Source organism: Heteronotia binoei, chromosome 10 (genome assembly GCF_032191835.1).
Source record: "Heteronotia binoei isolate CCM8104 ecotype False Entrance Well chromosome 10, APGP_CSIRO_Hbin_v1, whole genome shotgun sequence".
Taxonomy (NCBI): domain Eukaryota; kingdom Metazoa; phylum Chordata; class Lepidosauria; order Squamata; family Gekkonidae; genus Heteronotia; species Heteronotia binoei.
In genome coordinates, this window is record NC_083232.1 from 65,949,508 (window position 1) to 65,975,909 (window position 26,402).

At 41.3% G+C, this 26,402-nt stretch overlaps 1 protein-coding gene across 1 annotated transcript in view; it reads left to right on the forward strand.

Annotated features, from left to right (window-relative positions):
* The first annotated feature begins 1,975 nt into the window (after positions 1 to 1,975).
* The window catches only part of CMC1 (C-X9-C motif containing 1), a 53,257-nt gene continuing 28,830 nt past the window's right edge, over positions 1,976 to 26,402 (forward strand). The window contains exons 1-2 of the mRNA XM_060248814.1: positions 1,976 to 2,132; positions 12,620 to 12,712. Coding sequence (XP_060104797.1) covers positions 2,108 to 2,132; positions 12,620 to 12,712 — 118 coding nt within the window. The 5' untranslated portion in view covers positions 1,976 to 2,107. The remainder of the gene's footprint in view (positions 2,133 to 12,619; positions 12,713 to 26,402) is intronic.

Sequence of the window (26,402 nt, forward strand, 5' to 3'; positions counted from 1 at the left end):
TCAACCTTCTATTGAAGCACTCAAGATATTTTCTGCTATGCACAGAGGTGAAATTCCAGAGACTTTCCATCTTTGTGAACTTGAGCCAGCAGAGAGAATACCGTTTGACCATACTTAGAAATGTGAGGTGTTTACTAAAAGGGACTGTATTACCTTTCCCTTACAATAAAACAGGATTAGCAGGATTGTTCTGTTGCATGTCTCTTCTTTATAATGGGAATTGTTAGGGGGTATGCAAGATTTCTAAAGGATGAGGTGATGGAGGCACCAACCACTCATGGACCCCTCTTTGAGATGAGGCAACCAGAAATGTACAGTACTCCAAATGCAGACAATGCCATAAATGTATACAAGGGCATTACACTAAGGCTATTTTATTTTCAATCCCTCCCCAAGTAATCCCTACCATGGAATTTGCCTTTTTCATGCTGTGACATATTAACAATGACTGAGCCACCACGACTCCAGTATCTTTTGTCTCATTATTTACTACCAGTTCAAAATCCTAATTTACAAGCATCCTTCAAAAAAGGTGACAAACCAGTTTACATTTTTGAACCTGCCATTTGTCCAGGTTCTGTTGAACTCACTGACCACATATCATGGAGCGGGCTGAACTACACCTTTGAAGAGTTATAGTTATTTCCCTTTTTCTGGGAAGCAGGAGACGTGCAGCCTTCTGAAATAGATAATTAATCTCAATTGCTATCTATAGTTTCATAGTTAACACTGTCTTGGAAGAAGTGTAAAAACACATTCGCACCTTAGAAAATGGGTGATTAACTAATCAAATGACAATATGAATGGTAGACAAACACAAAAATGACTGCAAGCTGGAGCTATTTTGAACAGCCACAGTTTATGCATGAGAAAGTTATTCTTTGTAATTTATAAACGGCACTTTTCAGTCATGTTAAGAAGTTCCTAAAACTTCTTTTGCATTATTCTGGTTCCAGTCATTACTAAGTAGAAGTACTACGTCCTTTCTCAGACTACCTTCACCCAAGCAGTTACTCCACTTTAACTGACCACTAGTACAGTCACACTCTAATAAATCCACTAAAATCAATGAAAGGTTGTAATTTAGTGGTCCCCAACATTATTTAGTCTGGGGGTGCCTTTGGAATTTTGACACAGCATAGTAAGTACAAATGGCTGCTATGGCTTTCAGTCATGCCCCGAAAAAAACTGCAGATCAATCAAATCTCTACGTGCCCACTACATCTTTCCCACCGTGGCATATCAATTTAAAATACTTAGTGGGCATCATGGCGCCCATAGGCATTACTTCGGGGACTCAAATGTAACTCTACTTTGGACAGCTCTAAACACTTCTTAACGCCATGTGACTTGCTCACTACTTACACTGTGAGAAGAAACAAGCACATATACTTATCTAAATAGGAGTAATGCTAGTCTTAGCTTTATGTCTAAATACAAATTATCGTTTCTCTCAGGGTATCTCTGGCCACCACATAATGCAGGATGATTTGCGTACGCAGTAAAAAAAAAAAAGCCTTGTAAGATACAACTCCCTACGCCCCTCGCAGTTCTTACAGAACGCGAGATCTCAGTGCAAAAAACCAAAAACCGGTAACGCACTTTGAATAAAGCCTAAAGAACACCCGAGCCTGTTCTTGTGAACACAGCTTTGAGTGCCTGGAAATCTATAGGAATGCATTTTACCAGCAAGACCAAACCAGAACACTGGAAATTAGTGACAGCAATGGCTTATCAGCCTTTTAGTTAAAGGTGGCGTTAAGGGTTATCTTTCTTCCTAAACGGAAGATACCGCTACACGCTACTTAACGAGATTTTTCCGATTAGAATATGGAAACAGCCTAGAAACTGCTTTTAGTATTCCCTCTATTCTTCAGGTTTCAGTATTACGCATGCGCTCACTAAACTTTCTTCCCCTCCAACCTGCATTCTTATCTCGAAGACCGCTGAGCTTTTTAAACGCATGCGTCGTGGTACTGTGACATCTGCGGCGTTCGCCTCATGACGCAAGGGTCACGCGCTGGAGGTTTGGCAAATCCGCGCGTGCGCAAAGCGATGCGAACCTGCACAAGTTGCCGCATTAGTTGGATTAATAAGAAAGTTACAGATGGAGCCTGCCTCTGGCGTGGAAGGTAGGAGAGGTGGTTGTTACGCCTTCCATTTACATGCACGAATAAGGTGGATGCCGGGCTTTCTAGTAGCAGATGTTCAGCACTGGATACTTTTTTCTTTTTTTTTCACCTTTTGGATTACCACCCTCATTTCTGTCCTTGCTTCCTTTAGGCAGCTCCAGTCTCTGATGAGCAGGAGAAGTGCGCGTGCACACGAAAGCTCATAAACTTCGTTGGTCTTAAAGGTGGCACTGGACTCAAACTTTGTTCTAATGAAGGGACTGTTAAAGTGGAGTTTGGGCTGGCCAGTGGCTGTCGACCTCCCTCTAGAAGTTTTCCAAGTCCAGTGAGAAAATGTTCTGCTTGCTAGAACAATTATAGGAGCCTGAATTATAAAATAGTGACAGGGATTCAGGTGAATAATTCGAGCCTGATCTAAAGAATAGAGGCTGTGGATTGGTCCCTGGATTTAGGATCTGTGCCCGGCTATAATCTGGTAATGGTTGATGGTTCTCCCTCTCCAGTCACGCACTTTTGCAGTGTTCATGCTGATGGTGAAGAGAGGAAGATTACCCAGTCATGAATTCTAAAATGTATAATGAAATTTCTCGAGTACAATGGTTAGTAATCATTGCCTTTATTCCCCTTTCTGATCTCTTTATTATCCCACCTTATCAATGACAGCCACATTCCCCGCATGAGTTATTATTGCTGTTAGAATTAGCTGGTGGAAAAATAGCTCGGCAGGCTGGTAGGTTCTCCTCAGACAAAGTAGCACTGAATGTCTTCTCACCTAGAAGGTGTTCAGCAGCTCAGATAAAGGAATTTTTACTTTAAAGAACTGGTGGCTTTAACTTTGTCCAGTACCGCAAATCTTTTTGTAGAGGCTGTGGCAATGATGTGGTATTTACTCTAAAGAAAAATTACCCTGAAGGGGACTCCCTTAAAAATGTTATGCACAAAACAAAATTTATTACTACTGGACATAATTGTATGTGAGCGTAAGATGATCCTTCCTATTTTCCATTGACATTCTTGGGGGAAAAAACCCCCCTAGTCTTGCATTTGAGCAAATACAGTAACACTGACATGTGTGCATATATTATATCAGTATGTGGATACATTTTGTGAGGCTCTGTATAAAGCTATACCAAAGTTGCTTTCTCTGTAGTAGGAGAGGGGGGTTATTTGACTGGATACAGAGTTGTTAACATGGGAGAAATAGTGCTGACCACATTATAGGAGATGGTCATTAAATTTCTGCTGAAGAATCCATGAGAGTATCCCAATGACTGTAACTTTTAATTTTTTAAAAATATTATTATTTAGTAAGCTGCCTCAGACAGGTCCCTGGAGAGGTGGCATAATTTTTAATTTTTGAGTGATAACTCTGGCTTTTGGAGGTAAGGTTCTTGAGCATGTAGATATCTATGAAGCTACAGGGATTTTTAGGTGAAACAGATTCTTCAGAATCATTTCAGTTTGGTATCTTGCTTCATTTAGAGACAGAAACTGCCTTACACCTGATGGGCAAATGTTGCCAAGACTGAGTGACAAAGCTTCTGAAATAGTCAACCATAATATCCATTTGGTCTCGATGGTTGGAATGGGAGACTGTGGGGATTCAGAGAGTCACTATCCACCTTGTACTCCGCCCTGCCTCTGTGGTCATGGCAAAATACCTCTGATGCTGAGAAGGAAGGAGGTTGACTCCATCTTGTTTCCCTGTCTTCCCTAGCCTCTCCTTTGTGGCCTGGAGAAAACCTGGAGCCTCCTCCCTGGCCTGGTATTTGGCCCTTATATATAGTACATATTGAATCATCTGCAAGTCGAACAACCTGTTTCACCCATCTGCCCCCATTCCTATGGCCTATCTGGTCTAGGGAGGCCACAGCAGTCAGCAGCAGCCCATTGAGGTAGCCCCTTGATGAAGTGGGGCTGCCATTCTTCATCTAGTCAGTTGCTGGTGTCCCGCAGAGAGCCTGGATTGCTCTTGGTGCTATAATAGGGTCTATGGAAATGCTTTTGTGGCTGCTGTATCTGTGATGAATTTGATAAAGATGTTACTGTCGTCTTGTGGTTGGATGTCTTCGGCTATATGGCAAGTAAAATATGATAGCAGTAATTGAGTTGGTAATCTTGGTGCTGTTTGCTTAAGCAGAGATGTCCACTTTATAGTGACAAAGGGTTTACCTTCTTGCATATGATTGGGGGGGGAGGGGGAGGGAGACAAATTTACTATTGTGTGCCCAGTTTTAAGAGAGACATTTCTTAAGATAACTTTTTCTGAACCAATATTTTTAGTGTTAGTGTGTGCAAGCTTTTGAACTGCCCCCAAACTCCTTTTCTGTGTAATGGCATGAAGAATTTTGTGCAGTTCATTAGCTTGCATTAAACCAGAAAAGATTGGTTTAATAAGAGATTCTCAGTATCTTGTTTGGTTCCAGATGGAAGATAGAACCTGATAACAAATCTCTAAAATGAATTTTATCTATTAGGTCAGGACTCTTTTTTTGAATGGTACCATTTGTTTGAAATTTTCTCTTAAGTATTTGTGACTAGGTAGAAATAAACTTTAACATATATTAAAAACATAATATAAATCTGTCTAACATGTCCTTCCATTTCTACAAAAGCTAATGATTATGCTTCTCTGTACATTTTTGCCTCTTAGCTTATTGTATTGCTCAACTTGAATTGGTCTATTAAGATATGATAATTACCTGTACTTGGGACTTTTTTTGTAGCAGGAATTCCTTTGCATATTAGGCCACACACCCCTGATGTAGCCAATCTTCCAAGAACTTACAGGGCTCTTAGTACAGGACTCTTGCTACCAAAAAAAAGGGAAGCCCTGTCTGTACTAGGTATTGTATCTTGTGAGTATGACATGTTGTCATGGATTTGCCTTCTGGAACCGAGAAATTATGTTGGTGATCTGCTAATAGGTTTAAGTTGTTAGACTATTTCAGATATCCTTCAATTGTTAGTCATCAAAGGATTCTTGACTGTTGTATCCCTGAGAATTCTGTACATTGCAGTCTCTGTATAATATAATCACTCTATTATTATATTATGTATTGGCTGACTTTTATTATACATACATTGGCTGACTTTTTCTATTTTATAATTTTTTCTAAAAAAAAAAAATCTCTAGAACTTCCTGTCTACTTAGATGGTACTTCCTGTTAATACAGCCATATTGAAGAATGTCCTAGTTCTACTGCAGAGCATTTAAATTAAAATACCTCAGATACTGTCCCCAAGCTATAGTAGAACTTCAGTTCATGAACACCAATCCTTAGTTAAACAAAATAGGAGTCAATTGCACCTTTAAGACCAATGTAGTTGTATTCAGAACGTAAGCTTTCGTGTGCATGCACACTTCTTCATACGAGGAATGAGGTACACTAAGCAGAGTACAGTAAGTATAGCTGGCGGGGTTTGGAATGCCAAGTGGTACAAAGTTAAAAACCAATAGCAGAATAGTAAAATTAACAAATTCAGAAAAACTTTGATCTGGGTTGCATTAGCGTGGGAAACCATAAAACAGTAACATGTCAGAATGTGAAAATGCCTGTTAATTATTCTATTGCTAATAAACCTGGGTCAAAAAGAAGGCATTTCTTTTCCCAGAAGTTTTTCCTGTCCAAATGTCTCATTTGTGTTTGTAACATTGTAATCTCCCTCATAATTTTCTTTTTCCCTGGCCTTTTTCTCAGTTCCCCTTCTTTTTTCTTTATTTCATTTTGCATCTAATTGGTCCTGCATTTTCTCCAGTGAAGCAGTCCTTGCACGGGTTTGCTTATGGTCTGACATGTAAAAACACCGAAAATTTTGACCTCACCAAATTAAATTTCAACTATCAGATTTAAAAGAGTGAGGCTTACTTTTTCCAATAAGCCTAATTTCGCTGTCCTCAGAGCCTCCTGGGTTCAGATATTAATTTTTAAAGTTTTTATTTTTTCCAAAATGGCGGTCACGACTTTCTGCCTCACTTTAAATTTTTTTTTCCTTTTTCCTCTAGAGGCTTCTAAAATGGTTATTAACAGTAATGTCCAATAGTATTTATCTTATAATTGTCACCTCTGTCGGCTCCACCAATTTTTAATGTCCCGAACACTTTAAAAGTTTTATTTAATTTTAAGCCTTCTAGCAATGGCCGCCGATGTTTTTCTATGATATTATAGTCCTAGAGTAGGCTGGCTGCTTCAAAGATTTCTCTTTTCCGTCTGATACTTCCTGCTTTGCTTGCCACCAAATCCCGTTTTCGCTGGTAGAGAGATCTCACGATACTTGACGTATGTCCTGTGTTGGCTGTGGGAGCTGCAAGTCTATGACAATAGGGCTTTTTCTCCAAAACCGCAAGTTGACAAAACAATAAATTCCTTTCCACTTTTTAGCACTGTCCTTTAAATTTACAAAGTCCAAATTTCGCCCGTTTTCCCCTTCTTCTTCCAAGCTTTCTAGATTTCAATTTCCCACCTTCTGATTTTATTTTGTTTAACTTTAATTAGTCCCGGAATGAAAGATAGCAATCTGTACCTTTTCTGTAGTTATCCAGATCAACACCGGTCTTGTATAGCTTTAGATGTTTAGCAGTATCAAAGAAGATTAGGATCCTGTCGAGTTTATGTCAAATAAATGACTCTGGAAACTTCTGCAGATGATGAAAATGCAACTCGTCTCCGGAGACCCCTCAAAGCCTCAAAGGAGCCCCCCCCCCCCGGGACTCCCTTTTAGCCAAGGTAAATCTCCTCAAAGTTTCCTGTGCATATCTTGGACTTATCTGACAGAAAAGTAAGCAGTAGGCATTAGATTGCCTTCCACTACCCCAAACAGAAGTTCCAGCCTGCTCCCCTTCTGAGAAGCAGTTCAGCTGGGCATTTTCCAACCCTGGAAGTCAATACAAAAGCATTGTTCTGATACACTATCCTAAAAGAGAAATACATTGGAATACTGTGGATATATTGTCATACTTGATGAAAGTGGGTTTAGCATATGTAATGAGATAAAAAAACAAAACAACATCTCTGTTCAGTCCTGAGGAACTTGGAACAAACACCTCCCCAGAACTGAACAGAAATGTATTTTTTCCTAATGTCAAACTAAAATGATGTATATATTTATGTTACATGTTAAAAGGTAAATTAGTTGGACAGGAAAAAACTTCTGGGAAAGAAGTGCAATTGACTCCTATTTTGTTCTACTACTTCAGACCAACACGGCTGCCTATTTGGATCAATCCTTAATTAAGCTTAAGTAACCAAGCTTTGAAGCTGGTTTCAAAACTTAGTTTAAGAGCAAGCTCTGGTTAGCATTAACCATAGCTAAAATTGGTATGTGTAGTGAAATTTAACCATGGGATTAAGATGGGCAGGAGATGAGAGAGAGTCTGCAGTCCCATTGCCTGCTTCTGACCCAAGTGTGACCTTCTAGATGCTGCCCACTAGAGGTTCCCATGCTGACTTCATTGCTCCTATTCTTGTCATCCAGTTTCTAGAAACATGTTTTATGTTCATCACTTAACTCACTTGTTTGTCTGAGATGCCCCCCTTAGCTGCAATAGTGTTATACAGAGGGGTGCAAACCTTCTATCATGTTTTCATCTTCGCTATCAAAACAATTTTTATTCTTGAGGAGCCGTACATGCCAGGTTCTGTCAAGGCACATTCTCACCTGTGGTTGGTGATGTGCTAATAAGTGTATGGCTGGTCTGTGGTTGTCAGAGATCCGACTCCTGGGACTGTACTTCCTAGCAATACATGCTGAAATGCTGCTTGGCTTTGGCAATGTTAAACTCCTTAAGTGACTGCCGTTGCCACTTTGTCTTTGCTGTCATGTGTATCTGTTTGAAGTCACAGTGAATTTGGCAGTGTTTATGTACACTTTCAGAGAGGAAATCCAGGTTTAAGAAGTTCAGGGATGAACATGTGTTTTCCAGCCAAATTCTCAGTAATCGATAAATCTTTGTTCAGTCACAACTGTAACTCTTAAAGATGCTGCCACCCTATCTATGCTTACCTAGAAGTAAGCCCCATTGAATTTAGCAGGGCTTCTTTTGGGTAAACATGCTTGAAATTAGGCTGTCTGTTTAGTCTTCCCAGTTTTACTTAATGGATCTGTTAACCTTGAAGGTACCACTTTGGACACCATCATACACATAAGCTTACCGTGTGTCATTGCTTCCCCTCATCCCATACTTCTTGGATGTTTTTTATTGTTTCAAGACATATGGTAACTCAGTCATCATCAAACTGTGTGCCAGGATGTTAGCATGGATAAAGAGATTTTTTCTGCCATAGCAGTGTAGTGGTTGGAGTGTTGGACCAGGATTTGAGAGACCTTTGTTCAAGTCTACATTCTACCATAAAACTTGCTGGGTGACACTGGGCCAGTCATTCACAGGATTATGAGATGAAATGAGGAAGGAAGAACCATGTAGGATACCCAGAGTTCCTTCGGAGAAGACTGGAATAAAACTATACTAGATGAAAACAATTAGTGCATTGCCAGAAATAAACCATTGAAATAATCAAAGGCTCCTGTCAGGCTTTGGAATGTATCCCGTTAATCAGCATCCTGTGTAGAGTTACGGAGTGACCTAATCATTCCAGTACAGATATGAACCAGAGAATATTTCCCTGAATTACTGGTCCTACATTTCTGCACAGATCAATGCTAGGTGCATGTAAATCTGCCTCTTTCATTGTCATGAATCAGTAGTCGTCATATACTGGAGTCATTATAGTGGTACACAGTGGTACTTGTTGGGCAAACATGGAAAAGCACTTTTATCCTTAAGCTCCAACACCAACTTTGTAGGAATCAGTACTATGTTCCTAATTACGAACTCTTTGCAGGCCTGAATAAATACTTTGTATGCTTAGGTCCTTGGGCCTTGAGGACTTTTAAGAGCTATGGTTGAAGGTAGCACATCTCTTATTCCTTGCCCCCATTTATTTTCATTTTATATATTGCTTTTCTACCATAAATGGCTTGGAGCATCTTTCAGTGGAGTGGCATAAAAAATAAAACTAGATAAATTGCTACACAATAGTTCACTGCATGGAAACAGCTATCTTGCTATGGGTTGGGGAGCAATAGTGACACCATTTCTAGTGCTCTTGTGAATGTTGCTTCCTTTCCTTTCTGCCCCCTAACACTGATCCTGTTGGGATGTGGCAGATAAATGCCAACTAAACTTGCAATGGTAGATGGTTATGACAGCAGTCCTAGGAAGAAAGTGCTGTTGAATTTAGTGTGACTTAACGTCAAATAAAAATGATTAGTATTGCACTGTGTGATGTTTGGGTCTTAACAACCTGTAGGGATTATGGGTTCAGGTCCTACATTGGACAAGCATTTCCATTTCACACTATTGTTAATTGTTAATCTGAACCAAAGTAATAAGCTTCTAGCAGCAGTACATTCTTTTTGGTTTATAGTAAAGTACTGTGGAATGTGTAGGTGATTCAACTTAGTCTGCAGGTATAACACAGGACTGACAGGATTCTTTTTTAAAGTTAAGAAATATCTCTTTATTTCAGAGTTTTCCTATGTCATCTTTTATGAACTGGCCATAGTTTCCCAAGGGATTGTTTAATCTACCATCTCTTAAGTACCTAAGTTAGCCATTCTGCAGTGGCTATTGATAACTCTGAACAAATGAAACTGTTCAAGGAGGGGAGCTGTTTTATTCTTTGTTCATGTGGTTTTGCATTGCTCAACATATATTAGTTCTATCTGTGTTTTGTATTGTATGTTTCTGTTTTGCCAAGTAGAACAGAATTGCTGCGAACCCCGATTCCCAACTTACAAGTCTATAAGCATTGTGATTTTTTTTTTTTTGCAAACATGCTTGTCGGTATTCTCATAATCCAGTACTGCTATATTGCAAGAACACATGAGCCCCAAAGCAAAATGTAAGGTAACAGATTCAGCCAGTGAAAAAGGTGAAAATTGACTTCAAGGTGATGATAGAATAGTGAGAAGTTAAAGCTTTGAAGTTCCCCCCCCTAGTGTTGTCATCCCTGTGCTCTCTCTTCATTTGAATTGATATGGATGCAAGGTAGGAAAATCTCAAAACTTGAAACTTTCGCAAAGTATGGACAGAGACAATTTGCTGAACTGATTTTCAGAAACAGCTGGTACTTAACACAGAGCCATGAAGCAAAGTAAGCAACTTATGGTCTGATTCTATGCATGTTTAACTGAGAAGGGAGTAAAGTCCACCAGAAATTCAGTGAGACTGAAATTGCATTGTAAAAACACGATTTGTAAATAAATTTTTTTGCATGGCCAGTTCAGAAACTTGATTCAGCCACATTTAAAACTGCCTTTCTCTTTTGTCATATATACCAACAGTACAAGAAAGGTTGAAAAGCTCTTTAAGTGGTACAAGTGAGTTCTCTCTTATTCCAATAACTAGGATCAGATTGTAGCCCTAATTTCATAAATGTTAGTTCAAAGAATGAAGATTGCAAGTTTCTAATAAGAAACTTGTGTGTCACCATCTCTGTCTCCCACCAGTGACCAGTTCTATTATATTTGTCATGTTGTCTTCATCCAGAAGAACAATTTACATCCAAATGCCTTGTCTCCTGGTAGGTTGGCAATGAGCAGGTCTCCACTGTGCATTTCAACCATTCCCCCCCCCCCCCCCCCGGCCACTGCTGAGAACAGGCAAGGAGGAGAAGAGATCAGCCCCTCTCTATACAAATGTAGTAGAGGTAATAGGTGGAGCAAACTCTCCCCCTTCTCCAAGCAGAGAACATAGAGGCTTGGAGGACTTTTTACTAGAAGGGTAATGACCTAGTCAAGTGGGTAGAGATACAGAGTTAATAAAACTCCCTTCCTATGGGAAGCTGCCTTCCTTCAGTGGAATGCTGAGGATGTGAAAGGACACAGAGACTCTTCTTGAGGCAGGCAGCCATCTTTGACCATGTGGCTAGGCTGGAGAACTGAGAGGAGCATGGAGGTAATATAAACTATGTAGAGAGCTGTAACTAATTAAAGGTAAAGAGCCTGTCTTAGTTTAACATCTGTTAGAGCACACATAGCTGAGAGGAACAGAGGATTTGCATTTTACCAATTTCTTTTGTTCTTCCTTGCTTTTGTCTGGCGTGGTGCTAAAAGCATGCTTATTAACATTTTCTTTTTAATAAATATTTTAAACTGTTGATGTGAGGAGCAGTTCTCTGCCACATAGATCTGTGCTGTTTCGGGCACACTATTTTTAAAAAGGGTTCAAGGGAAGCCAACAAGCGGTTATGCTTCCAGGGATGCCCAGGGCATTAACCTGTCCCCGTAGCAGCCAGGCTGTAGGCAGCCAGAGATATAGATGTGAGGCCTCTGAACTGGGAAGGGAAGCTGAGGGTCCTGATCCCCTCAGTGGGCAATCGCTATATTGATCAGGTGGTGGTAGTGGCTAAAGGAAGTGGTAGTGGCTAAAGGCTAAAGGTGGTAGAATAAAAGGAAGAGCCCCTCCAGGAAGTTGGGAACCTCCTAGGAGAACAGAATAGAATGGGATTTGCAGGTAGAGGGGACACGTTCTGCCAGAGGTGTGTACAGCTGAGCTTTTACCCACTGGTGGTAGAAGTATGTGGGGATGAAATGATAGGAAAAGCAGGGCGGTGGGGGAAGCGTTTTATGGGTCAAGTGCAAGGGACACTTTCAAGAACTTTTAATCAGATTCCTGGTGTTCTGTAACCCATTGGATGGGAGGAAAAGAGGAGGGGCCACTGTTTTGTGAAGCTTGTGGGGCCAATGGGAGCTCTATAAATATTGTCTGTGAGGACAGAGAAGCAGGCAGCAGGGCTTGTTCTCCTTTCAGGAACTGTGGCATAAAGTAGTCAAGTAAAGGAAGAGTGGAACTTATCAGTATTAATGTTTCCCCATACCCAGGAAAGGTGTTTAGATTCAGAAAACAAATTAAGGCCTATTAAGTAGATTAAGCATTTGTTTCATAGTGCTTAGTACCCATGGTTCTCCTCTCCTCCATTTTATCCTCAAAATAACCCTGAAATAAATTAGGTGGAGAGAGGATGACTGGCCCAAACTCATCCAGTGAAGTTTCAAGACAAGCGGGAATGGGAACCTGGGTGTCTCTAGGTGTAGTCCAACTCTCTAACCATTATGGCCCACTGGGTCTCTTTTACATTTCAGTTGGATCCAAGAGTTCTTTGTTGCTTAGTGCGTCATCTCTGATGGAAGAAAGGAGTTCCTTGTTCCAACCCAGTATTTAAAAATATAAATAAAAGTAGTGTCAGCTTTGGTACTACCTCACTGTAACTAGCTGCCTGTGAAAATATAAATTGTCAATTGGAATTCAAGATAAAATGAACAGCTGTTTATAAGGTATCAGAGTGGTAACGGGACACTGAAGTTAGGTATCCTTGCAAATATACTTAAGAACAGTAGGCTTCATGCATCACTTCACACAACAACCTTCTTAACCTTTCTGTTCATTTGTGACCTGAAGATATTGTGTGTGTTTTTTCTTCCAGAGGAACCAAAACTCAGACATGTTGAGAAGGACATTTTGATTCCCAAAATCATGAGAGAGAAGGCCAAAGAGCTGTGTTCAGAAAAAGTGGACGGTGAGTGTGAAATTTATCAAAATAATTATTCTTATTGTTTGTGTTCTGCTAAACAGTGTACTATGGTTCCTTCAGGGGGCTACTTAGTTTTTAAAAACTGGCCAAGCAGTTAGACAGCGATATTGTACTGGCCAGTAGACAGTGATATTTGTTAGACAGTCATATTTGAAGTCCCTACCAAATGCAGTGAACCAGCAAGAATTACTAACCCAGTCCTGTTTTTTAAACATGAAATAATCAGCTGCATTAGAAAGGAAACTGAGAGGCAAATCTTTCTTGACCATAGCTTGTAAAATGGGGCCCAGAAGATTCTATCCTGTCTCCTCCATCTCTTCTTTGCATCCTAAGTTAGAGGAATAAAGGCCTGGAAAACCACTTTCCCTAGAGGGTATTCTTTTAGTCTTTCATGCAGAACACCCCTTCTGTTAAATATTTTATCCTTTAGAACAGTGGTCCCCAACCTTTTTGACCTTGGGGACAGGCCCCAAGACCGGCCTGCCGACCACGACCCCAGGGCCGGCACGGTTGGGGCACCCAATTTGGCTCCTCCTATGGCGTTTCCTCCTCTTTCCTTTGCCCCCCGTGCAGCCTCACCTCCTCCTCCTCCCATTTTCCTCACCCGTTTCCTCCTCCATCCTTCGCCGCTGCTCCCTGTGCAGCCTTGCTGTCTTCTCCTCCCCCTGTTTCCTCCTCCCTCCTTTGCTTGGCTCCCCGTGCAGCCTCCTCCTCCCCGTTTCCTTCTCCATGCTCCGCCCCCCGCACAGCCTCGCTGCCTCCTCCTCCCCCCGTTTTCCTCCCCCGTTTCCTCCTCCATCTTTCGCCTTTGCTCCCTGTGCAGCCTTGCCACCTCCTCCTCTCCCTGTTTCCTCCTCCATCCTTTGCTGCTGTCCCCTATGCAGCCTCGCTGCCTCCTGCTCTCCCTGTTTTCACTATTTTAAGGCCAGGGAAAGGGCCGTGAAGCACCTCTGAGTCCGAGCCCCCCCCCCCCCCCGCCGATCAGCTGGTGGGTAGGAAAGCTGCTTCAGCAGTGAGCAATGCAGCCCTTGCCTCCTTCCCTTCCCCACCTTAAAATGGTGACAATGGGGGGAAGAGGAGGCGCCATGGGGGGGGGGGGGGCGAGGCCGCACAGCCTGTTTCAAACAGGCCATGGCCTGGTACCGGTCCCCAGCCCAGGGGTTGGGGACCCCTGCTTTAGAATCAGTGAAATGCTTCTTAACGCAGGGGTTTTCACACTGAAAATATATTGAATGTAAAGCCCTCAAAACATGTGCATCGTTTTATTTTACTTCCATGCTAGTAAGATAAGAAACAAGACAAAAAAGGTTTGTGAAAAAATTCTGAAAAAACACACACACACACACTTTGGGGAGTTTAAATCCTTTTGGGAGTTGGGACTACTTCATATGTTATCCTGCAATAAACTCACCTTTGCCACTGGGTACGCTGGCTGCGGCTTCCTGTCAAATTTAGGATTTCTGCCCTGTGTCTGTTTAAAACATTATGTCCCACCTCAAGGTGGTTAACAGGACTCATGGTGGGTAACAATATAGCAACAAGTTGCAAGTACACAAAAAGATAAGTTTGTATATCTTCCTGACGTGAAAGGTAAAGTCTAAATTATATATGATGTAAAGGTAATCCCCTGTGCAAGCAACAGTCATTTCCAACTTTGGAGTGACGTTGCTTTCACAGTGTTTTCATGGCAGACTTTTTACGGGGTGGTTTTTACTGGGACTTTCCCAGTCATTTACACTTTATCCCCAGCGAGCTGGGTACTCATTTTACCGCCCATGGAAGACTGAGTCAACCATGAGCTAGCTACCTGAACCCAGCTTCTGCTGGGATCGAACTCGGGTTGTGAGCTGAGCTTGGACTGCAGTACTGCAGCTTACCACTCTGAGCCACAGCACTCTTACAAAGGTAAAGATAGTTCCCTGTGCAAGCACTGTTGTTAATGACCTATGGGGTGACATTGCATCATTATGTTTTCTTGGCAGACTTTTTACAGGGTGGTTTGCCATTGCCTTCCCCAGTCATCTACACCCCCAGCAAGCTGGGTATTCCTTTTACCAACTTTGGAAGGATGGAAGGCTGAGTCAACCTTGAGCCAGCTACCTAAGAAAATAAGAGAAGCCATGTTGGATCAGGCCAATGGCCCATCCAGTCCAACACTCTGTGTCACACAGTGGCCAAAAAAATACACACACACACACACACACATATATATACACACTGTGGCTAATAGCCACTCATGGACCTCTGCTCCATATTTTTATCTAACCCCCTCTTGAAGCTGTCTATGCTTGTAGCCGCCGCCACCTCCTGTGGCAGTGAATTCACCCTTTGGGTGAAGAAGTACTTCCTTTTATCCGTTTTAACCTGACTGCTCAGCAATTTCATTGAATGCCCGCGAGTTCTTGTATTGTGAGAAAGGGAGAAAAGTACTTCTTTCTCTACTTTCTCCATCCCATGCATTATCTTGTAAACCTCTATCATGTCACCCCGCAGTCGACGTTTCTCCAAGCTAAAGAGCCCCAAGCGTTTTAACCTTTCTTCATAGGGAAAGTGTTCCAACCCTTTAATCATTCTAGTTGCCCTTTTCTGCACTTTTTTCCAGTGCTATAATATCTTTTTTGAGGTGTGGTAACCAAAATTGCAAACAGTATTCCAAATGAGACCACACCATCAATTTATACAGGGGCATTATGATACTGGCTGATTTGTTTTCAGTTCCCTTCCTAATAATTCCCAGCATGGTGTTGGCCTTTTTTATTGCAATCGCACACTGTCTTGACATTTTCAGTGAGTTATCTACCGTGACCCCAAGACCTCTCTCTTGGTCAGTCTCACACCCCATCGACTTGTATTTGCAGCTGGGATTCTTGGCCCCAATGTGCATTACTTTGCACTTGGCCACATTGAACCTCATTTGCCACGTTGAAGCCCACTCACCCAGCCTCAACAGATCCCTTTGGAGTGTCTCACAATCCTCTCTGGTTCTCACCACCCTGAACAATTTAGTGTCATCCGCAAACTTGGCCACTTCACTGCTTACTCCCAACTTCAGATCATTAATGAACAAGTTAAAGAGCATGGGACCCAGTACTAAGCCCTGCGGCACCCCACTGCTTACCGTCTTCCACTGCGAAGACTGCCCATTTATACTCACCCTCTGCTTCCTATTAATTAGCCAGTTTTTGATCCACAAGAGGACCTGTCCTTTTACTCCATGACTCTCAAGCTTACTATGGAGCCTTTGATGAGGAACTTTGTCAAAAGCTTTCTGGAAGTCAAGGTAAACAACATCTATTGGGTCTCCTTTGTCCACATGCTTGTTCACCCTCTCAAAGAACTGTAACAGGTTAGCGAGGCAAGATCTTCCCTTACAGAATCCATGCTGAGTCTTCCTCAGAAGACTCAGCTTGTGCTGTCAGAATCCATGCTTGTGCTCATCAGTGTGCCTACTCATTCTGTCCTTGATAATGGTTTCTACCAACTTTCCCGGTATTGAAATCAGACTGACTGGCCTGTAATTTCCCTGATCTCCTCTGGAACCCTTTTTAAAGATAGGAGTGACATTTGCTACCTTCCAGTCCTCAGGAACGGAGGCAAATTTCAATGAAAGATTACATATTTTTGTCAAGAGATCCACAAGTTCAACTTTGTTTTCTTTCAGAACTCTTGGATGTATGCCATCTGGACCTGGTAACTTATTCATTTTTAATTTGTCAATCAGTTGTAGGACCTCATCTCTTGTCACCTCAGGCTGACTCAGGTCTTTCAACACCCCTTCCAAAATTAGTGGTTCTGGAGCGGGCAGACACTTCTCATCTTCCACAGTGAAGACGAAAGCAAAAAATGCATTCAGGTTCTCAACCTGAATCCAGCTTCTGCCAGGAATGAAGTCAGGTCGTGTGCAGAGCTTGGATTGCAGTACTGCAGTTTACCACTCTGCACCACAGGGCTCTGAAGAGAAATTATGTTACATGTATTCAAACAGTGATGTCCATACATGCTTCTTAGGTGTATGCAATCCAACCTTGAAAATATCATACTATGCTGCATTCCTTTGCTACATGTGGTGGGGATGGAATACCAGGTGGTGTGATTCTTCATTTGCATGCATAAAGAGTTCTCCAGTGAGAGGTAGAGGAATTTCCACTTGCATGTGGGAGCTTAGCTCTGCTTGCATAATGCATCCAGTAATCTCCAGTAGACAAGGAGTTGTCTATTTTTGCCTGTTAAGCACTGGAAGGTACCAAGTGGACTGAACCAGGGCTTTTTTTTTTTTTTTTAGAAAAAGCCTAGCAGGAACTCTTTGGCATATTAGGCCACACCCCTGAAACCAAGCCAGCCGGGACTGTGTTTCTGCTCAAAAAAAGCCCTGCTGATAGCACTGTATGTGTAGTAATTATCACTAAATATCTAGGTATTGAGGTTCTTTGGAATTGGGTCTTCTTCATAATTGTCAAGTAAATTTCATATGTGTTCTGAACCCTTATATAGGTTGAGGCATCTGTAAAAATAAGTGAAGGTTAAATTTGACTTATAATGGTGCATGACAATTGAAGAAACAAAAACATTGAATCAAATGGCATAAGAATATCACCTCTCTGCATTCAGCTAAACTGCCAGTGTGAGGAGCAACTCCCCATATGTTTTGGAATTACAGGGGAAAGAGGTGAGATGTTGTGAAAACTGTAAAATAACCTAAGTCTTGTGAACAGGAGGGAAAGAGAGAGGCTGAAAGCATTCACTCAGGGGAAGTAGGTCAGATAGCTGGGGCTACTTCCTGTACTGCCATGCACTATAGCTGTTGCATTGGTTATGTAGATCAGCATGAAAAGACAACCTGTGTGATTTGAGATTCTGTCATTATCTAAAATATAATTTGTAGGTGTCTAAGACCTAAGGAGCTTAGAAGGATGCTTGACTGCAGAATTAGCTGCTAAAGAATACAAAGAACTCAGATCATTATTATGTCTTAATATCTTATCTATGCCAAAAAAAAGTTTAAGAACACATACACCTTGACAATGATCTCCTTGCTTAATTTTTGCAGAAGAAAGGCTGGTAACACACCTTAGAGAAATGTATTCTGTGTACCGTAAAGCAAAAGAGCAATTGCATATCCATTGAAATCAAGGGCATGTTATAATTATTTAGAGCAGTAATTGGATTTATTGATATCATAGAGAACATACAGAAAGCTCCAGATGAATCCCATTTATACTTAGTGAAGTCATCCAAAGCCATTCAAATATACAGCAAATTTTCTTTCTTTCTTTCTTTCTTTCTTTCTTTCTTTCTTTCTTTCTTTCGTCAGACTTTTCCCCCGTCTTTCTCCTTCCTTCCTTCCTTCCTTCCTTCCTTCCTTCCTTCCTTCCTTCCTTCCTTCCTTCCTTCCTTCCTTCCTTCCTTCCTTCCTTCCTTCCTTCCTTCCATTTTTACTGGATGAAACTTTTCTGTTCATCATACTGTTGTTGCAGACATAGGAGCTCTGCCAATGAAGAGTTGGCACCCCCAGTTGTAGCCAGGTGGCCTTCTATGAGATTTCTGTGTGAGTGAGTGAGAGTAAGAGGTGTGGGGCAGAAAGAGATTATTGGAGATTACTGTGGTATATCTCAACAGCACTGAAAGAGATGGTACTATGAACTTGGCTCCATTTTACTGGTCCTGCTTTTAACAGCTGTCTGACACCAGAATTAAACTCCTCCTGTAGATATTAAAAAGGATGAAAGTAGTTCACTGGCTAAGTATCTCCACAACAGGTTGCTTTTAAAGACATGGGAAACACAGCCAGTAAAAAGCTGCAAGCCCCTCATAAATATCCTTTTTGGGATAACTGCAGAAAACCTTGTATGAACTAAATATAACTTGCCTTGCAATTAATGAATGAATTTCAATTCTCTGCTACCTTTCACAGCAATTTCCCTGTGTTTCAACCAAAGAAAAGTATGAAAAATAGCTGTCGAAAGATTTTCTTGAAACCAAGCAAGCTTGGTTGTAGCTTGAGGCAAAGGTAGAGCAGCTGCCAGGGCCCAGTGTGGGTGGTACACAGTGCTGGCATTCCTGATGGCAATGGCAACAGCACTCCCAATTGCATACACTGGCCAGTGCTGTTGAGCAAGGGATGTGTAGGTGGTGCAGGCAATTGAACATGGGCATTAGGAGTGCTTGCAAGCTGGAGAAAAATACACAAACAGCTAGGTGCATGCAGGTGTGGGGGTGAAAAGAGAGGACCGCCCACTTTCCACCCCCATTTTGGCTCAGCATGAGATTCAGAGAGATTTTTCTGAAAATGAATTTACTTCCGAAGAAGAGGCAGGTTTGGGGGAGTGCCCTGAAAGTGACATCACGGGAAAAGGTGGCATTTTGGTTCAGGGTGCCCCAGAAGTGACATCACTTGGTCCTTGACACCACAAGAATAATTCCTGTCTCCTGGCTCCACCCCCAGAGTCTCCTGGCTCCACCCCCAAATTTTAGTGGGCCATGAAGGAAAAGTGTAAAAATAACTGGGCCACGGGAAAGAAAAGTTTGGGAAACCCTGTACTAGGATATTCTGTGTTGGATACCAGTAGGTGATACTTCTAACCAAGCAAGGTTTATGTGGATCAAGCTAAATATGTACTCTTTCGCAGCTCCTGGTATTTTTTTTAAAAAATCATGCATTTGGAAGTCTGATTTGGGTTGGGATCACAACATGACGGCTGAGTTTAAACCTTCCCCCAGCACCATTTCCCCAACTCAAAGTTCTCACAGGAAGCCATTATTTGCCCCATTGGGTTGAACCCTCTTCCCTTTGCATTTCAGTCCCACCCTGAATTGGACTTCTATGTGGCTAATAATTAAGTTTTAACAATACTGGGAGCTGCAGAAACATACATGTCTGGTTAGACCCTTGGAGTTACTGTGGCTCATTTTATGAATTATCTCAGTGAACTGCAACTGTTAGGATATTATTAGGATATATGAAGATATCATTAGCCTAATTTAATTATCAGGGCTGCAATGAAGCTAAGACACTGCTCTGAACATTGTTATGTAATAGCGTATCATTATGGGTCATTCTTGACATTCTTACTAACTGGTGACAGTTCTCCATACATAATTGTTTTAGCCAGATTTTGTCTCCCTTCCACTTTTTTCCTGTATTTTGTCCCCCTCCCCTCCTTTTTGTCTTTTTCTTCTTTCTGTTGCAGGGGTGGGTTAGAGGCGAGTCTGTGTAGGGTGAATTGTTTGGGCATTGGAAGGGACAGGATTATTGGGAGGATGTTGTTTAAATGAGCAGCATGCTTTAAACCCTTTTGAAAATGCAAATAAAATATTAGATTTATTTATTTAATTTAAAACATTTTTACCCTGCCTTAACTTCTTGGACTCAAGGTGGCATATAGTGTAGCCAACTTGCAAAGGCATAAATTAACCAAATTAAGACAGATTAAAATCCATAGATTACCATATTAAAAGTATTCAGACTTAACACATACATTCAGGCTTAACACACACGGGGGTCATGACTCAGTAGTAGAGTATCTGCTTGGCATGCAGATGATCCAAGCTTCATTCCAGGTCCATAGCTAGAATTTTAAAAGTTGGGGGGCATGTAAAAAAAGTAGGGGGCACTTAGCAGCTCCCTTCTCCTGGCTGCAGTCACCACTCAGGGTGCCTGACCTCCCCCCCCCCTTTGAGGGCCCTTTAAATCAGCATCATCCCCAATCTTTTTGGCACTAGGGTCCGGTTTCGTGGAAGACAATTTTTCTACGGACCGGGGGTAGGTGGGGAGGGGGATGGTTTCTGGATGATACAATTGTGCACTTTATTTCTATTAGTTTGGAGTGGTAGATAAGTGTGCGGACTCTTATCTCGGAGAACCAGGTTTGATTACCTACTCCTCCACTTGCAGCTGCTGTAATGGCCTTGGGTCAGCTATAGCTCTCACAGAGTTGTCCTTGAAAGGGCAGCTTCTAGGGAGAGCTCTCTCATCTCCAGCCATCTCACAGGGTGTCTGTTGTGGGGGATTAAGGTAATGGAGCTTGTGAGCCGCTCTGAGATTCGGAGTGGAGGGCAGGATATAAATCCAATGTCATCATCGTCTTCTTTCTTCCTTCCTTCCTCTTCTTTCTTTCTTCTTCGTTTTTTCCTTCTTCTTCTTCTTCTTCCATTGTAATATATAATGAAATAATTATATAACCCACGGCCCATTTTCTATCAGGCCATGGACTGGGGGTTAGGGACCCCTGCTTTAAATGACATGGGAGGGATAGTGGCTGCTCCTGGGTACCCTTCCCATGCAATTTAAATCATGGGGGAGTGGGTGGTCCCCAGTCTCTCTGCTTTCACCCTTGTGGTGGTGGCAGGGGGGAGGGAGGAAGGAGGGAAGGTCAGGGGCACCCAACAGGAAGTCTGGGGTCAGGGCCCCCAGAGGCCCTCCTGCATGCCTGCTTCATTCCCTGGCATCTCCAATTAAAGGGATCAGGTAGTTAGTGGATGTGAAACACCCCCACTTGAGACTCTGGACAGCCACTGCCAGTCTGAGTAGACAATACTGACCTTGATGGACGACGGTCTGATTCAGTATAAGGTGGCTTAGTGTGATCAGCAAACACACAGCTAAAGCTGCTGCAGAAATTCACCTTCCTCTAAAGGCTGTCTGGAAGAGGACTGCTTTGCATACTTTCCTAAATCTATCAAGGAAAGGAACCATTGCCACCTGCTCTGGCAGTCTATTCCAAAGGACAGGACCCACCACAGAAGAGGCCTGTGATTTTACTATGGCGACGTAAGACCTCTGTTATCCCATCTACAAACAAAAATAGGAAGAGTTCCAGACCAGCAAAATTATTATGGGATCTGAAAAGCTGTGCATGTAGATAAAGGTTAAAAGAAGAAGTTTGATTTGAAACACAAGAAATGTTGACAGAATTCAGCAAAGCAAACAAATGTGCAACTAAATAAACCTTCAGAAACAAACAGAAAACAAAATGTTCATTCTGTGTAACATTGCCATCAAACAGCACCAACCATATGGTGCTTTTCCATGGTTTTGGCTGTATACAATGATGTATGTGTTGGTGATCTCCATTTCAATCACTGCTACTCATGACAAAAAAAGCATAAGAAACAGAACTACTATCTTGCTGAATATAAATAAGTTCTGTGGCTCCATACCCCATAACACAAACTCTGTTACACTGAGGTATTTCTTACCTAGGTACTGCAATCATGGATTAACACAAACTCTGAAAATGCGCTGATAACTACTGTGTTCAGAAAAATCTGTTGTATTGAGGTATTTCTTACTTAGGCACTACAATAATGGATTAGTGCAAACTCTGAAAATGCCCTAATATAGAAAGATCTAGATCCAATCATGAAAGAAGTGGAGGCAACTATAAAATCTGGTGACTGAGGTATAGTTGAAACATCCTAGATCAGCACAGACATATCCTAGCTGCTCTCTTCTAGAAATAGTGTAGTCTGGATGGAGCAGTGATTAGTGATATGGCTGATCTTAAATTCACCAGCTCTCATTTTCAATTTACAAATTGTATGCAGATCTCTGAGATACCTCATTCTCAGTTTCATATGACAAGTCTATTCTGCTGTATGTGTGTGTGTGTTTCTCTGTCTCACACACGCATGGATTTTTGCCCCTATGTAAAAAAAGTTGCATTCTTATTCCCAGCTGCATTGAAATTTGTTAAGAAAGCTATGGGATATTGAATACAACTGTTCATATAATGGTGATACATTGCAAATTCTGCAGTGTTCAAGTTTACACTTCTACATATGTGTTGTGATCATGCATGTGTTGTGAGCCAGTTTGGTGTAGTGGTTAAGTGCACGGACTCTTATCTGGGAGAACCGGGTTTGATTCCCCACTCCTCCACTTGCACCTGCTGGAATGGCCTTGGGTCAGCCATAGCCCTGGCAGAGGTTGTCCTTGAAAGGGCAGCTGCTGTGAGAGCCCTCTCAGCCCCACCCACCTCACAGGGTGTCTGTTGTGGGGGGAGAAGATATAGGAGATTGTAAGCCGCTCTGAGTCTTTGATTCAGAGAGAAGGGCGGGGTATAAATCTGCAGTCTTCTTCTTCTTCTTCTTCTTATTTAGGTGAGAATAAAACACAAACAAGGAGAATTCCCTTTCCATATATTTTTTTTAATCTGATTGGTCTGCTGCAGATTTTTCATTTCTCTGAACTTTGGGTCAGGCTCAGCATTGAATTATAAACTACATGTATAGTATTAATGCTGCTTATAGGGTTGTCTTACATTTAGACTCTTGTCAAGTATGCGCAGATTTGAATGTTCTGATTTTAGAAAATGGCTATTTCAATGGAAATATATTCAGATTCTTTGGGAATGCAGATGATTTCCCTTAGTTGTACTTCCCACATGTAGAAGATTTCCGTTATCTGTATTCCATGCTGAGTAGGCTTCAAGAACCACCACATCCCCATGTGTTATGAGTACTTAAACCATGATTACCAGATTACAGTGGAAGGTCTTTTTATCAGTTCCACTTGGTGAGAAGTTCCTCTTGGTGAAAAGGCTGTGGTGTTTTCTTTCCAGTGCAAACATAGCGATCATCTTTCCTGTCTTTGATGGCTATAATGTACTTTGTGTAGGGCTTTCCTTGATTACAGCTTGGATGATTCAGCTGGTGCAAAACTGCAGGCCACCAGGTATTCAGAGCATAAAAATTTTCAGGGCTGTATTTTTCCACAAGAAAAAAAGACTACAAACAATGAAAGGATGCCATTGCTAATACAGTGTTAAACAAGCTTGCCCATTTCACAGTTGTAATTAACATTTTTCATATTCCTAGAAAAAAAGCTCTGGTGAACATTAAGTCTGCCACCTACATGCCATATTAGATCTCCAGATTTGTAAGGGTAGACATTTCAAGTGAAAACTTCAAAAAAATGAATACTTTAAAAAATTACAGATTGACATGGCAAACTCCTCTGGTTCAAAAAAATTGAATTATTTTTTCCCTGGGAAGTCTGCAGGTTGTATACCACATTTTTTCTGTTGGGGAAAAAGAAAAGATGGTTCTGCTTCCACAGCCAAAGAAGGCTATGCTGAAAATCATGGGACTTACAGGAAGTCATGTGGGACACAAGTTATTTTAAGGACGGGAATTAGGAGCAACTGAGTGAGAAAGCTGGTTGGATCCAATCTTGCGTATCCATCATTTTCATCCTGTTTACAGTGTCTTTATTCAAACTGGCTTGTGATGGCTGAGAGTAGGATGGAATAATTTAGTATACTGCTTCCTATCCTTTAGTATGTAGAAGGATTTTAAAGAGTGGTAGAAACCATCTCTTTTACAATGTGCATTGTTCTCAAAATAGGAATGAAAGCTTGTTAAGGTATAACTGATCCACTTCAGTAATCTTAAACTGATCTGTTTAAGTGAGATTCATTGCATGATTTGAAGGAAAAATGATTTGTAAAAACCTTTGGATGTATTGACTGAACTGCAGTGATCTAGATATGTAAACTTCAGGCTAGAATAGCCTTTGCAGTATGTTTTTTTAGCTCGCGAGATTGGAGCCTTTGAATTCCTTCCACTAGTCTGCTTTTTACAACACTCTTCCACCAAGTCTTCATCCAGGACTTTCTTCCCTTCAAGAAAGAAAGAAAGAAAGAGTTTTTACCATCCAAGGAAGCTTTCCTCCATTGAGCTGTTCCATTAGAGGAATGTCACAGGATCCAGCTTAACAGAAGGCCCTACCCATGTTCTTATTCCTTTATCCACATCATCTGGTGATGCTGTAGAGTTCTTGAGCTACACTCTGACTGTGTGTGTTTTGTGCTGCCTAATTGGTTTGACTTATGAAGACTCTATGTATTAATGACCACCAAAGCATTATAAATAGACTTGCCCGTGACTTGCAAACTGAGGGCTGTGTCTTCCTTTATTGTGTCAATTCATCTTATGTCAGGTCTTCATCTTTTCCTTCTGCCTCTTTCAATCTCTTCCTACTATGACAAATGTATAATACTAATAGTTTAGCTATTTAACTTCTAGGAAGAAAACCTGAAGAGGAAATAGAATCACAGACTTGGGTGCTTACTGTTCCTCCTGATTCTCTAGTGTCTGCAGCTGCTGTTGCAGTGTAGAGGACAGCCAATAGCAACCTCTACCTTACAATGGCCCTGTCTAGCTTTTTAAAACCTTGGTGAGTACCAGGGGAAATACTAGTGGGTGCCATGGTGTCCATAGATGCCATGTTGGGTGGCCCTGTTTTATTCTATATGGTTGCATTGTTCTTAGATTTTTGTAACCTGCCTCAAATCCCAGTAAGGAAGGCAAACTAGAAATAAAGTACATAATTAAAATACCTGATACACAGGTCACATGAGGCAAAGTCATTCAAACCCACTTTTCTGTTACCCAAGGTGTTTATCCTGTCTAAAAGTTCTAAAGGCTAATCTAGGCTGCCAGCTTTGAATTTGTGATCATCAGAATTCTCATAGAATGCCTGGAAATAGTTGTCGGTATTTGAACAACTGCAAGTGATATTGGGAAGAATGCTAATGTTTCTCAGAGAGTTGCTGGTTTAAACCAAAATATAACTATTCTCCTTGCTATTTGAGTCCTGGCCTGAAAAATTTGGTGTTGGGGATTGTGATTTGTTCTAATGGTGACTTCAAGATATACTTTCCTTTGTACTATGTAATCTTTGATTAAATGGCTGCAGTTTAAATAGTTTGAAATGATTGCATTTATTTATGTAAGTAATTGTAACAGTTATGGCTGGATATCCACATAAAAGGCCTTTGAGTTGGCTGACTAATTGCTTGATAGTGCCATGACCTCTTTTATTGTATTGTGTAGTTGGTTTTTATAATGATGGTTTAATATTTGTCAATGATGTTCTGTGGTTGCTCTCGGCTGCCTTGAGGGTTGTATGTTGGAACAAAAGGTGGCGTAGGAATTGCCTAAATAAATTAATGATAAATACATGGCAAAGCTATATAGCTAGAATTGGGGAAGTGTTTGGACAAAGGCCATTTCCAAATACTACTATTTTCCCTCTCCCTGGGGACTGCATTGATACTTAGTGAAGATGATAAGATGAAACACCACTTCAGGCTTCCCCACAGAAAAGTAAGGCCAATGTCAACCATAGTTTCAGTAATACACACTAGTCAGCAGTCCAGTAGCTGGGATTTGATATGTTGCCCTTGGGGCCACCTGCACCAGAGCATGACCCTTGCACCTGACACATCAAGATCTGCAAAAGGAATGCAATCCCAAAGCTTGGACAAATGTTGGCACAGTCTAATTCAATGCCCAAGGACACCTGAAGTAGCACTTAATAAGTGTCTTATCTTCTCTCATCAGAAATGTAGATAACAAAATGGGTGAAATACTTAGTAGCATCATACTAGGACTGTATTATGGTCATTCTTATTCTCGAATTAAAAAAAAATTCACAAAAGCAAAACTCCAGAGGCTGGGAAAATTAGATTATCTTGTACAATCAACTTGGACTATTGACCTATTAGCAAGCATTTTTTTTAAATGCACCAATTCCTTCCCAAATAACTACTTAATAATCTTAGAAAATGTCCAGTAAATTGCTATCAACCTCCCCCCTCCAAACTACACCAATTCTGTGTAGTAGTAGAACAAATTCTTCACACAGGCAACATGTATACTATAGTGGTTCCCT